The sequence below is a fragment of the Equus quagga genome, chromosome 1, assembly GCF_021613505.1.
Source record: "Equus quagga isolate Etosha38 chromosome 1, UCLA_HA_Equagga_1.0, whole genome shotgun sequence".
Classification (NCBI taxonomy): domain Eukaryota; kingdom Metazoa; phylum Chordata; class Mammalia; order Perissodactyla; family Equidae; genus Equus; species Equus quagga.
The window spans coordinates 38551538-38565745 of NC_060267.1; the positions used below are offsets into that span (position 1 = coordinate 38551538).

Consider the following 14208-nt stretch of genomic DNA (forward strand, 5'->3'; position numbering starts at 1 on the left):
TAGACATTATCACAGAATTTCAGAAATTTTATTTCAGAGGCTAAATGATATTAATTTGGAGCCAAGTTATTTATGATTAAATCACACATTTGCCTTAGAAATTATGGTTCAATTCTGCAATGATCATCCCACATTTTCTTGTAAGTGAAAGAAAAGTGTGTCCAAACATATCTGAACCAGCAGTGTTTTCAATTTAAAAGACATTCTCTCCCGTTACCTGTGAAAAGAAATTAAAATGTGCTTTCCTCCTCACCGGTTCACCCTTACATCGAAAGCTTACTTTATTCTGGTGATTTCCAAATTTCTACCAAAATGAACTATCAGTCAGTGGCCTGTTTTTAACTTCATTCTTAGAGTAAGCCTAAACCCAAGAAATATTTGCTTTATCTAAACAGAAAGCTAAATAAGTACATTTGTTTTCAAACAAAGAGAGGCTAGGATGCTGTCATCCATTCTGCGAAATAATGTCAAACCACCACATTCTCTGGAATCAACTCCATTTCAGAAACAAACAAGCCACTCACACCATATGGTGATTACTAGTTCTTAGAAATACCTAAATGATGATCCACAGAATAACCTAAAAAGAAAAAAAGCTTACTCTACCTTAGGATATTCTCTCACTCTCTAAAGTTGTCCTAAGAGTACCATAGGTAGGCATGAATTTCAGTGGAAAAAGTGTAAATTTCCACTTGCTATACATAACCCATCTCCACCACCCCCTCTCCAAGTGTCAAATCTGCCTGGAATAGAGAGGTGAACATTTAAATATGCCTTTTCAGATACAATTTGTACTTAAAGTTAGGCTTTGTTCTGTTATGCCCATTACAGCAACTATATTCCATGGTCTTAAAATGCTTCATGATAATAAGGAGATTCATCTCCAAAATTCACTAAACTTTATTTAGGACAACTTCACTCACAATTCTAGATTCCTCCTCCTCCTTCTTTCTGAAATATTTATATCACCAGCAATCTTAGAAATAGTCTCCTGAATTAATATTTCCTGTATAACCTGTATATATCCATTTGAACTTCTAAATATCCACTTAAGCGTACAGATGCTCAAGAGAAATGTTATTTTTTCAGTTGACTCTAACAGCGCAGTTCACAACTTTGACAAATTCTGAAGTTCAGATATACTGTTCCTCAAATTGAAGTTTATGATTATGACACAAAACACATTAGCATGTAACAACATATGTCCCCAAATTGCATTTAAAAAGCAAACTGGCTCCACCAGCAGTCTCTTCGAGTAAAACTTTCTGCAAAACCAGAAAGGGTGTATAAATACGTCACCTTCAAGCATTCCTTTCTTTACTCTACAATCTTTTTACTGACGTCCATAAACGTTTACCTGTCACTTTAGAAGAAAGAAATTTTATTTTAAAAAATAGAAAGAAATCTAGTAAAATCCACGTGTTCAAAATCCACGCACGCTAAAAAACTAAAGTCAAAAATTCCTGCTAAAGGAGCAAAGTAGGAGGATACTTAAAAGTGTAGGCAAGCCACAAGCCAGGTGTAGCAGATCTAAAAAGTTAGCCCAGCTGTGGAAGACCCTACAAGTGCCATCTAGTTTTATTATTTATTCCTATTCCTGTTGTTCAAATTACAAAATACGGTGTGAGAGAGGGAGAAAAACTCGCTAGTTTTCTCCTAACTCTGGAGTCACACGACTTTTCTAGGCAATCTTTCCTTTAGTTCCCAGCGCTCAGATTCCCTCCACTTTGCGCCAGTTCCCAAGTGTTTCAAGTTTTCCCGAGAGGCCAGGGAGGAGCCGCCAGGGCTTACCTGTTCCCTCGGTATGCAGGGCAGGGAGGTCCTCCGGTGGGACTTGCTGCTACAGCCCGACATCTCGGCGGACACCACAGAGCTGGACCGCCTCCTCCTCTTAAACAGCGGGATATCTTCCTTGGTCCCAGCAATCAGCTGGGACCCAAAATGCTCCCTCGGAGCCGCCCCCGCGGACTGCGGCAAGATTTGCTCCACGTACCTGGCCAAGAGGATCCCCAGCACGCCGGCCAAGTACGCCAGGTAAGGTCTCCAGGAGACCTTGAACCTCTCTAAGGAAATGAGGGACACGGTCCTGACCGCGCTAGTCAAGGCGATCATGAGGACGCCCAGCCTCAGCCTCAGCACCAGCCATGTCGCGGCGGCCAAGCAGCTGAGCACCACCCCCGCGGCGGGGAGCGAGAGTAAGTGCTCGTCCCCGACGCCCAGCCCAATCTGGACGAGCGCTTCCCCCCCGCAGCAGGCGACCAGCAGCGCGACGGCCAGAGGCAGGCGCACCCCGGCGCGCAGGAGGTACAAGCCCATCCAGAAGAAGGCACACAGGAGACTGAAGAGCAGCGCCGAGGGCTGCAGCCAGGGGCTGAGCGGCGCGCCGCCCCCGGGAGCACCTCCCCGAGGCCCCGGGAAGACGCCCCCTCCTGCTCCCGGGGCCGCTTCCTCCTCCGCCGCCGCCGCCGCCTTACTCGGCTCCAGGTCACAGCCGATCTCCCCGCGGACCAGCCTCACCAGCAGCGCCAGCAAAAAGGACAGGGAGCCCGCGCAGAGCGCCGAGGAAAGTTTCCCGGAGCGCCGGAGTGGCTGCAGCACCAGGTCTCCCCAGCAGCCGCGGCAGCCCGAGTCCCGCGGCGATGCGGGGCCCGCGCGACGGTGGCAGTCCGGGCCCGCCGTGGGGGCTAGACTCGCCCCACCGTGGCCGGGCTTGTCCCTGACTCGGGCGTCCTCGCCGGGCACTGCCATGGTGTGCCCTCTTCACGGAATCCCCGAGGTCCCCCCGACGCCCCCACCGCGACCCACACACATACACGCACGCTCTCTCTCTCTGCCCAGTCCCACCCTCGGAATCCCTTCTTCTTCTCCCCAGGCCCACGAGCCACTGAAAGTTTCAGCTTTCGAATAACTCCTAGAGAATACTAGATGCTCCAAAGAGACGCCTCCAAGTTGAAAGCTAGCACAGGCAGAAATGATCAGACTTCCTCTTTTCCTCTCTTTGAAAAGCTTTTAAAAATCCTCTGCTCCACCCCTACCCCCGACTTAATATCCTCCGGGGTCTCTTGCTTCTTCAGGGTTTTAAAGGTTGCCCAATGCGTCCGGCGCACGGGGGCCGCAGACGCTGGAGCAGCCGGGGGCGCAGGGCGAGCTCGGGGCCATCTCGGGCGCAGCTCGGCGCTGCGCTGCGCCGAGGCAGACGGAGGTCCCCCTTCTCTTCCTTCCTGCAGCTCTTTCTCTATCACTCTTTCTTTCTCCTCGGCCGATCCTCCCCAGCACGGCCCCAGGAGGCCAACCGCCATTCCCTGGGGCAGAAAGCAAAGCCTCCCCTGCGTCTGTCGGTCCAGTTCATGGCAAAGGGTGGAAGAAATGGAAAGGGGGCTGAGAAATAACCAAGAAGTTAAGTCCCGTCGGAGAAAGACACAGTCCGAGAGACGAGCGGCTGCCGCAAGAGAAGGAAGGGAGGGAGAGCGAGCGAGCTAGAGAGGAAGGGAGGGTGAGAGGAAAGGGAGGGTGAGAAGGGAGAATGAGATTTGCTCGTTTGGGGTTTTTTTTCCTTCTTTTTGGTGCGAGGTTGGTGGTGATTTGCAGTTTTGCAGAAGGGAAGCGAGTGGAGACGACTGGTTAAAACTATATAAAAAAGTAGGCAACTGGAGTGATCTGCAATTCCGCTTTCTTCTTTAAGGCTACTCCCTAGGAAAGCTTTCCCAGCCGAGCTCCCGCCCCCTCCCCCGGAGGAGGCGCTGCTCTCAGCTCCATTCTGCTTTCTGCCACGCGGGGCCCGCACCACCAGCACGCTGGAGAAAGGGTTGCTGTGGCGGGTCCACCGCCCAGCTCGCCGCAGCCCGGGGGTGCGGGGGTCTGCGGCTGGCCCTCAGGCTGAGCTTCCTAGGACGTTGGAAAAAAAGGATTGTGCTTGGCTACTTGGCAGGCTATGGGAGCCAACATCCTTCCTGCTGTCATTAAAAATGACAGCCACATCTACTGTCTGAGTGATTCAAAGAGGCTCATATGTTCTCAAGTCAGTCCTAACAGCAAACCAATTTCAGGTGGCATTGTAATGCTTTGGCTGCTCCTGCTGGAAGGTCTGTTTTCGACAGAGAACGCAAGCCTTTCCTGTTGGTCCAAATGATGGAAAATCTCAACAAGTTACCCAGACGCTAAATAGCATCATTATTAAAGAGAAGGGGAGGGGATTCATTTTTTTTTAAACTGTTACTTTAAAAAAAATCCAGTATATGAGAGTATCAGTGACGGTTGTTCATAGTGGATGGGAACTTAGACATTAAGTGACCCTAGCCTGGAGACGGTTTACAAATTAGGAAGACCAAATAGTCAATCAGAAAGTAATATAAAGAAATCTCGAGGGGGGAGCGAGGACAGGTAGATTAACACTAGGAAAGATCTTAAAAGACGGTCTAAGGTTGTGAAATACTATGTCTACCATGAAGAAAGCTTATGAGAAAAAAATCAGGATCTTAGTTGTTAATGTTTACAGGGTGCACTGTTCATGTACTATAGTAATGTAAGATTTGGGAAACTAAAGGAAAATTTTAAAGCTAACTTTTTTGGCAGATTATAAATAATTCATTATCTGTTCAATGGACTTAAAAATCCATCAATGTTGGGAGCTAGTTTCTCTTTACACTTAGAACAAGAATCTGATAGTCCTTGCTTCATTTTTAATATGGCTACCTTAGATGTCATTTGCTCTCACTAATAATAGTATTAATAATCCAATTTTGTCTTAATTATCTTGACATTCCAGGTTAAAGTGTGTTTATAGCCTGGAGTATTTCGATAATTGGTTCAATATGCCACTGCATTTTGTGTGCAGAGATGAAACAATATAAAGAAAAGCCAAAGAAGATAGATTCTTGAGATAAAATTAATTCTTGGGGGTACGGGAGAAGACAGCTTAAGTCTTAAATGTAGTTTCATGGGAAACAGCCTGCTCTAGTTAGAGACAAGTATTAATATTGATATTATGACATAAATGTATGAGCTGTGATGATACAGCTTCTCTCCATCAGATGTTCAGAACTGTGCTACCACATGGAGAACAAGTTGGGCAGCTAGTCAATGGCAGTGGACACCATCTGTTTAATAATTAAGGAAACAGGAGCAACAATGTCTTTGCCAAAGACAAATGAGCCCCCTAGAGTGCACACATAGTTTTCTGAGTTTCTTTTTTAGACGTATGATTCATATGCCAGAGCCTACCTGGGACACTTCAGAGTAAAAACCTTGATTAGAAAATCATGCTAATAACTATTGGCATCAAAAATAGCATATTAAAATGAAAACCTGTAAAAATCTGGGCATATGTCAAGGTTAGAAGGAAAGGCATAATGAGGAGGATTTTAGAATATTTCCATTTTCTCTGTCCCCTACCCTGACAATTGTCTCCATTCTTTAGGAAAAATAATAAATCATCATAAAAACTGAACTTGTAAGAGATGGAATGTAGACATTAAAAAAAAAAAAACAATAGTGTAACAGGGGTCAGCCCTGTGGCCTACTGGTTAAGTTCAGTGTGCTCCATTTCAGCAGCCCGGATTCAGTTCCCAGGCATGGACCTACACCTCTCATTGGTGGCCATGCTGTGACAGTGACCCACATACAAAAATAGAGGAATATTGGCACGGATGTTAGCTCAGGGCAAATCTTCCTCAAGCAAAAAGCAAATTGGCACAGATGTTAGCTCAAGGTGAATCTTCCTCAAGCAAAAAAAAGGAAGATAAAACAAAAATACTAGATCTGTATGTTAAATAGTGACATCCTTGAGTGTTCAATATATTACAGAAGTGGTGTCTTGGCATCTGGGTTTTTCCCCATTCTCAACAAAAATCTTAACCAGAAATTTCTTTGTTCCACCAAAAGGAAAGAAGATAGATTCCACCCCACCATCCCCTCATTACCATCCAGAAACTGGAGGCAGATAAACAAAAACAACAACAAAATATTCATTATAGAGACACAGAAAGCAGCATCACTATACTAACTGAAAGAAGTGGCTGACACTGTGTGGAACAAATTACATTAAATAAGACCCAAAATATAAAGTGGACGTTGAGCAATCATGTAGAAATAAAAACTGGTGAGTCCTAATTCAAGAAAGTGACAACACAACCAAAGGGTAAGGAAAATGTGTACACAAAGAAAAATAGAATATGGAAAAAGAAAAGAAAAACTCAAATTTGACTTGAGAAAATTCCCCACTTAGCCAAATCTAGCCACAGTGCTTTCATTAGTACTTTGTGAAAAGGATCTAGAAATTAATCCCATTGCATATCATTTACACTTTGCCAAATATAGTAATGCTTAAAAGAATTCTACTGTTAAATTCAGAAAGTTTACACTTCATAGTATGGGTTCACTCATTCACCACTACCCAGCAGACCTCTCTGCATGTATGCCCAATGGGTATCTAAAAGAGAATGTATCCAAAGCAAAATTCTTAACTTGCAATTCCCTCCCTGCCCTTCCACCACCAACCCCCACACACCCACACTATTTATCCTCAGTAATCTCCCACCCCAGGAAGAAACATAACCACCAACAAGTTGCTCAGACCCCAAAAGACGTCATTCCCCTCAATTCCTTACTCTGTTTTCCTTGCTTTACTTACAGTCTATTAGCAAGTCCACTTGATTCTCTCTCTAAAGTATATCCTGAATCCATCTACTTCTCACCATCCCTCTTATAAAACCAACCAAAGATCCATCATCATCCCGGGCCAGGACAATGGCAATAACTTTCTAACTGATCTCACTCTCCTACCATTCATTTTCTACACAACAGCCAGAGTAGAGTTTTAAAGTGTAAATCAAATGATGTCACTCCCTGCTTAAAACCATCTAAAAGCTTCCCATTGCACTTATAGAACCCCAAATCCCCATGGCAGCCTGCAAGGACCTTCATGATCTCTCCAAGCCAGTCTCTGTGACCTCTCCTCTTATTCCAACTCTCTTACTTCACTAGTGCAACACTGTCCATCAGAACGTCCATCAATGCTGGAAATATACTCTGCACTGTCAAATATGGTAGCCACTAGCCACATGTGGCTGTTAAGCACTTTAAACATAGCTGGTACCACTAAGGAACTGAGTTTTGTTATTTTATTTTATTTTAATTAATTTAAATTTTAATAGCCTCATGTGACTAGTGGCTTCTGATGGGGAGTGCATCTCTTGCCCCCCAAACCATCTTTCTGTTCTTTATCATGTCAAATTGAAAACCCTGTTCAGGATGTTGATATCTACAGATCTTCACATAGCTAGCTTTTTCTGCTCCTTCAATCCTTACCTTAAATGTTATGTTTTCAGAGAGGCTTTTTCCCAACAAACTTACCAGAGTCTTGGGACTCCATGTGCACACACACATTTTAACTATCACACTACCCTGTTTCGTTATATTTGTAGCACTTATCACCACACAAAATGGTCTTATTCATTTATTTGTTTTCCTTTTTATCATGTACCTCCCTTCACTAGAGTGTAAGTGCCATGCGAACAAAGACCATGAATGTCTTTGTCTTATCTTCTGTGTACCACAAATGACCAGCATAGTGCCTCGCACAGGACAGAAGCTCAGTAAATAATAAATAAATGAAATCAGTGAATACAGGGTGAAAGAATGCATTAAAAAAATAACTTTATTATCTTATAAAGTCCTAAGTTAAAGACAATTTCCATGTATTTTTACATAAAATTGCTCAAGTGGACACGTCCCTCAAAATTTTGCATCTAAGGTTCTGTTGCTCAGAGTGGACCAATAGGCAAAATCATGCAAGCAGCACTTTTTACAAAGGGTTGCTTTAAAAAAACTTGCGGAGACTGACATCAGCATCATGGTGGAGTGAACTGTTCCCTTGATCTCTCCCTGCTAAGATACAATGAAGAGGACATTCACTGACAAACAGAGGACAGCCACACAACACAATAGATGTCTGAGAGATCCATACACCCATACGTCTGAAGGTGGGGGTACTGGATCCCCCAGGAAGCAGTGGAAAGAGGTAAGCAGATCTCCTCTCCCTCCCCAGCAACTGTTATCTAGGGTACAGGACCTTATATAGCAGCCAGCATGTGACTCTGAGAGGAAACAGGATAAACGGCAGCCCTCTGCAGGAACGCTGTCACTCTCAGAGCTGCTACTTAGCCTGTGGGATTGCTCCACACTGGTGGCTCAGTCACCACAGAGGAGCCCCCACCAGGCTGAGCAGCCCAGGTGGACCACCAGTGAGTGCAGAGCATGAGCACAGGCTGGAAAGAAAGTACCTACTCCCCCCCTACCTTGCCTAGTGCACCAGCTCGGCCTGTCAGCCAGGGCAGAGAATCCCTGCCAAAGCTCCCAGTGTGAAGCAGCAATAGCCAGTTGCAGAGAGCCCTATCAGCACAACTTCCAACAGACAAGCACAACTGCCAGGGGATGCAGAGGGCTCAGAAGACACAGCTCCTGCCCTCCTGGTTGTGGAAGGTGGAATTTGCAACCAGAGACTACCACTATGTGCGAGCAAAGGTCCACCCCATCAAACAGCATGAAGAAGTACATTAGCACTCCAGATCAGAATGAAAATGACAAGTGTCCAGACACCAATCCTGAAGTCACAAAAATTTGCAATCTAAATGACAGAGAATTCAAAATATTTATCATAAAGTAACTCAACAAGTTACAAGAAAACTCAGAAAGACAGTTCAATGAACTCAAGAATAAAATTAATGAGCAGAGGGAATTCTTCACAAAAGAGATTGAAACTCAAAAAAAAAAAAAAAAAAGCCAGAAATGCTGGAGATGAAGAACACAATGTATGAGATTAAAAAAAAATCTAGAATCCTTTAAAACAGAGCTGACATTATGGAGGACAGAATTAGTAATTTAGAGGACAGAAATATAGAAATGCTTCAGGTGGAGGAGGAGAGAAAACTAAAAAGAAATGAAGAAATTCTCCAAAAAATATCTGACTCAATTGGGCAATGCAACATAAGGATTATAGGTATTTAGAGGGAGAAGCAAGGGAGAGAGGAGCAGAGAACTTCTTCAAAGAAATAATAGAACTTACGAAACCTGGGGAAGGAGCTGGAATTACATGTAAATGAGCTAATAGAAATCTTAGTTATATCAATGTGAAAAGACCTTCTTCAAGGCATATATTAGTAAAACTAGTAAAAGCCAATGACAAAGAAAAAATATTAAGGGAAGCAAGGCAGAAGAAAATAACCTACAAAGGAAGCCTATCAGGCTTTCAGCAGATTTCTCAACAGACACCTTATAGGCTAAGAGAGAGTGGAATGATATATTCAAAATTCTGAAAGACAAAAACTTTCAGCTGGGAATATCTATCCAGTGGAACTATCCTTCAGATATGATGGAGAAGTAAAAACTTTCCCAAATAAACAAAAGCTGAGGGAGTTCATTGACACAAGACCCCCTCCTACAAGAAATGATCAAGAAGGCCCTCATACCTGAGGAGAAGAAAGAGAAAATATTTACAAAGCATTGAGCAAGGAGGTAAATAGATGGACAAAATCAGAAAATCACAGTTCTCTATCAGAACAGGTTAGCAAACCCTTAATTATAACATTAAAGATAAAGGGAAGGAAAGCATCAAAAATAACTATAAACACTTCATTTTAATCACAAATTCATAACACAAAGCAGAATAAGTCATGACAACAATAACTTAGATGGGGAAGAAGAAAGGGATGGAACCTGCTTAGGCTAAGAAGATAAGTGGCTATCAGAAAATGAACTATCTCATCTATGAGATCTTTTATACAAGCCTCATGTGACAACTAGACAAAAAGTCAGAACAGAGACACAAATGATAAGTAAAGAGAAAACCATCATAGAAAATCACAAAACTGAAATGGTAGTCAGAAATACACTGGATAAGAAGCAAGAGAAATACAGAAGAACTGGAAAACAAGACATAAAATGTCATTATTAAGCCCTCATATATCAGTAATCACTCTAAATGTAAATGGATTGAATTCTCCAACCAAAAAACACAGAGTGGCTGGATGGAGTAAAAAACGAGACCCAACAATATGCTGCTTCCAGGAAACACATCTCAGCTCTAAAGACAAACACGGGCTCAGAGCAAAGGGATGGAGATAATGCTTCAAGCAAATGGCAAACAAAAGAAAGAAGTGTTGCCATATTTATATCAGACAAAGTAGATGTCAAGATAAAAAAGGCAGTGAGAGACAAAGAGGGGCAGTATATAATGATAAAAGGGAGATTCCAACAAGAGGACATAACACTTATAAATATATATGGACCTAACACAGGAGCAACAAGGTACATAAAGCAACTCTTCCTAAAAAAAAAAAGAAAGAAAAGAAAAAAGAAAAAAAGTATCTGGAGGCAAATGAAAATGAAAATATATCATAGCAACTCATATGGGATGCAGCAAATGCGGTCCTAAGAGGGAAATTCATAGGAATACAGGCCCACCTTAACAAACAAGAAATATCTCAAATGAGTAGTCTTAAACTACACCTAACAGAACTAGAAAAAGAAGAATAACAAAGCCAGCAGAAGGTGGGAAATAATAAAAATTAGAGCAGAAATAAATGAAATAGAAGCCAAAAAGACAGTAGAAGGGATCAATGAAACTAAGAGCTGGTTCTTTGAGAAGATAAACAAAATTGACATCCCTTAGCCAGACTCCCTAAGAAAAAAGAGGGAAGGCTCAAATAAATAAAATTAGAAATAGGAGAAATTACAACAGATAACACATAAATGCAAAGAATTATGGGAATACTATGAAAAACTATCCTTTCCTACCAGACGTTGACATCTTCACCATCACATGAGTTACTCTTATTGATAACATGAGTAACTCATCAGTAACATCAGTAACACTCTCCTCTGAACCTGCAAATACTGTAACTCCTCAAAAAGTGAATTATTATGTAATAATACAAATATTTATTCTATTAACATCTCCCAAATAATGATAAATTGTTTTTGTGTGTGTGAAATCAGCATATACATGTCTCATGTTCATATATTGTATCAAAAGGTGACGTTATGTATAAAAGTGAAGACTTCTGCTTTCCTTTCTAGAATTCTTTGCACCCTCCATGTCTCAATCCCAGTGGACGAGACTATTAAGGAGGAAGGAAATCATGAGCCATGAGAGCAGGGCACAGAGTACTGAGTCAAACAGAAGAGTGGGAATGCATTTATTGTACCTCTGTTTTATACAGTAGTAAAATACTATAAATGGTATGGGTTATAAGAGCTTTAAAATTGCTTATATTACTATTTTAAAGAATTTTATTAAAATAAATTATCCCACTTCTCTGCTTTAGCACATCAGCCTGACAAGTTTAACTGAATCTGTGGTGATTCAAAATTGTGCAGTGTCTCAGATCAATTGTTATGAATGGCAATTTTCAACTGTATCTGTAGAGGTAAATGGTAGTGGAAGGATGAAGTTTGGACTAAATGTGAATTGATTTCTGTTCAGTAATAATTACTTTAAAAATAATCCTAATCTCAAAATATAAGCAATATGTTGGCAAAAGCCTGAGAACATAAAGATTTACTCTTGTATCTTTTTCTTTCTTTTGTGATGAGGAAAATTGTCGCTGAGCTAACATCTGTGCCAATCTTCCTCTGTTTTGTATGTGGGATGCTTCCACAGCATGGCTTGATGTGCAGTGTATAGGTCCATGCCTGGGTTCGGAACCCATCAACCCCAGGCCTCTGAAGCAGAGTACGTGGAACGTAACCACTATGCCACTGGGCTGGCCCTGTGTCATATTCTTTAAGACCATTTACTTTAATTTTAAACAAAACAAAAATTCTCTTCCACTGGACTCTGGATAGAGTCGTACAATAAAAGTATAAAAAAATCCAAGAAATTAAATATTTTGTTGCTGGGGCAAAGGATGGGTGTGTAACAGGGGAAGAGTTGGCAGAGATTTTCAGTAGCATCATCTTCATAAATGAATTACAGGTCATATTCACTATAGTCTACAAAAATGGGCCTCTCTATTAAAGGAACACCTCAAGGACTATTTTACAAAGAAGAATGAATTTTACTAAAATTTAAAAGCAGTATGTAATAACATGAAAAAAATCTACTTTGAGAGAAGAAGTAGAAGAAAGAAAACACAGTACCTGCCAAGTACATTACTGATAAATTATCCAAGACTGAGCTCTTCCTGACTTCCTGAGCAAATACCTCTGTTCTGCAGCTGCTACTGATGTGCAGACCATTCTCAAATGTTAGAAGTTAAGGGTGGTTTGTGTTTTCAGTTAGAGCGTATTTATAGAGAAAAATTTGAGGGTTACTTGATAGAAAGGAAAAATATAAGTTTAGCCTATTTCTTTTGATATCCCAACACTATGGAATTTTAAAGTTAGCTTTTACTTTACCCTCAGAAATTATAATAGCATCCAAACTATTACTATTTTTGCATATGATAGTAGGATGACAGGACAAAATTTACACATAGTCCAGAAACATCTTTTATCTATAAATTTAATCCTTTTTTTATATGAAACCTACCAGTGTTTCTAAAGGTTAACAAAGTGTTTTGAGCTTCTTTATCATTTTGGAGGAAATTATAATCAACCAAATATCTAGAATTAGGCCATTGATGGAAGGAGAGATCAAAAAAAAAGAATACAGATAATTTACTAATTGAAAATCCAGACAGCTTACTAATTGAAACCCTGAACAATCCATCACTCACTGCTCTTTTCCTTTAACCTAAGGAGAAAGCATATTTTAAAATAGAATGAGATTATAAAGTGGATTCAAAACTCACTCATAAAAAGAATAAATTACACAATTCTGGAAATATCCTAATACAACATTTATATTGTACTTTGCAGCTTTTAAAGTAACTTTATATTTATTATCCTAATTAATCTTCTCAATGTATGGATGTCAGTGAAGCTTATATTATCCCTTATAGCATCCCTGTTTTACACAAAAGGAAACTAAGACCCAGAGAGACTGAGATTTGCTCAAGCTAATACAACAGCAAAGACACAGAACTCAAATCCCCTGATTTTTGATTCCAGGGCTTGTTCTTAATGGTATAATGTATCCCCCAATATAATGTGAATCTGAGAGAATTTACAGGTTACCATCTGTCTCTCATCTAATCAAAATTCTCACAGCTTGAAAATTTCCAAAGATGGGAAATCCCTCTACTTTTTAAATTTTCAATTGGGCTACAACTTACATACTATACAATTTGTCCCTTTAACATGTACAGTTTAGGGTCCAGCCCAGTGGCCTAGTTGTTAAGTTCACACACTGCAATTCAGCAGCCCTGGTTCACTGGTTCGGATCCCAGGTGAGGACCTATGTACTGCTTATCAAGCCATGCTGTGGCAGGTGTCCCACATATAAAGTAGAGGAAGATGGGCATGGATGTTAGTTCAGGACCAATCTTCCTCAGCAAAAAGAGGAGGATTGGCATCGGATGTTAGCTTAGGGATAATCTTCCTCAAAAAAAAAAAAAAATAGTGTACAGTTCGGTGGTTTTTAGTCTATCCACAAAGTTGTGCAACCATCATTATTATCTAATTCCTGAACGTTTTCATGACCCTAAAAAGAAGCTCTATTCCCATTAGTAGTCACTCCTCATTCCCCACTCCCCCCAGCCGTGGCAACCACTAATCTGCTTTCTGTCTCTATGGATTTACCTGTTCTGAACATTTCATACAAAGGAAATCATATAATGCCTGACCTTTCGTGTCTGACTTCTTTCATTTGGCATATTTTCAAGGTTCATCTATCTTGTAGCAAGTATCAGTACTCATTTCTTTTTATGGCTGAATAATATTCCATTGAATGGATATACCATAATACAGGCTCTTTACATATTCTGAATACAAGTCTTTTATCAGATATGATTTGCAAATATTTTCTCCCATTCTGTGGATTGTCTTTTCACATTTTCTATCTTTTAAAGCATAAAAGTTTTAACTTTTGATAAAGGCCAATTTATGGATTATTTTCTTTTGTTGCTTATGCTTTTGGTTTTATATCTAAGAAACTATTGCCAAATCCAAGGTAATGAAGAGTTACTTCTATGTTTTCTTCTAAAAGTTTTATAGTGTTAGTTGTTACGTTTAAGTCATTGATCCATTTTGAGTTAATTTTTGTATTTGGTGTGATGCAGGGGTCCAATTTCTTTCTTTTGCATGTGGCTATTTAGCTCACCCATCACAATT

The 14208-nt window shown here is 40.9% G+C and overlaps 1 protein-coding gene across 1 annotated transcript in view; it reads right to left on the bottom strand.

The window, feature by feature from the left end:
• The window catches only part of PDE3A (phosphodiesterase 3A), a 284159-nt gene extending 281262 nt beyond the window's left edge, over positions 1–2897 (bottom strand). The window contains exon 1 of the mRNA XM_046683775.1: positions 1792–2897. Coding sequence (XP_046539731.1) covers positions 1792–2748 — 957 coding nt within the window. The 5' untranslated portion in view covers positions 2749–2897. The remainder of the gene's footprint in view (positions 1–1791) is intronic.
• Between the last annotated feature and the right edge of the window lie 11311 nt (positions 2898–14208).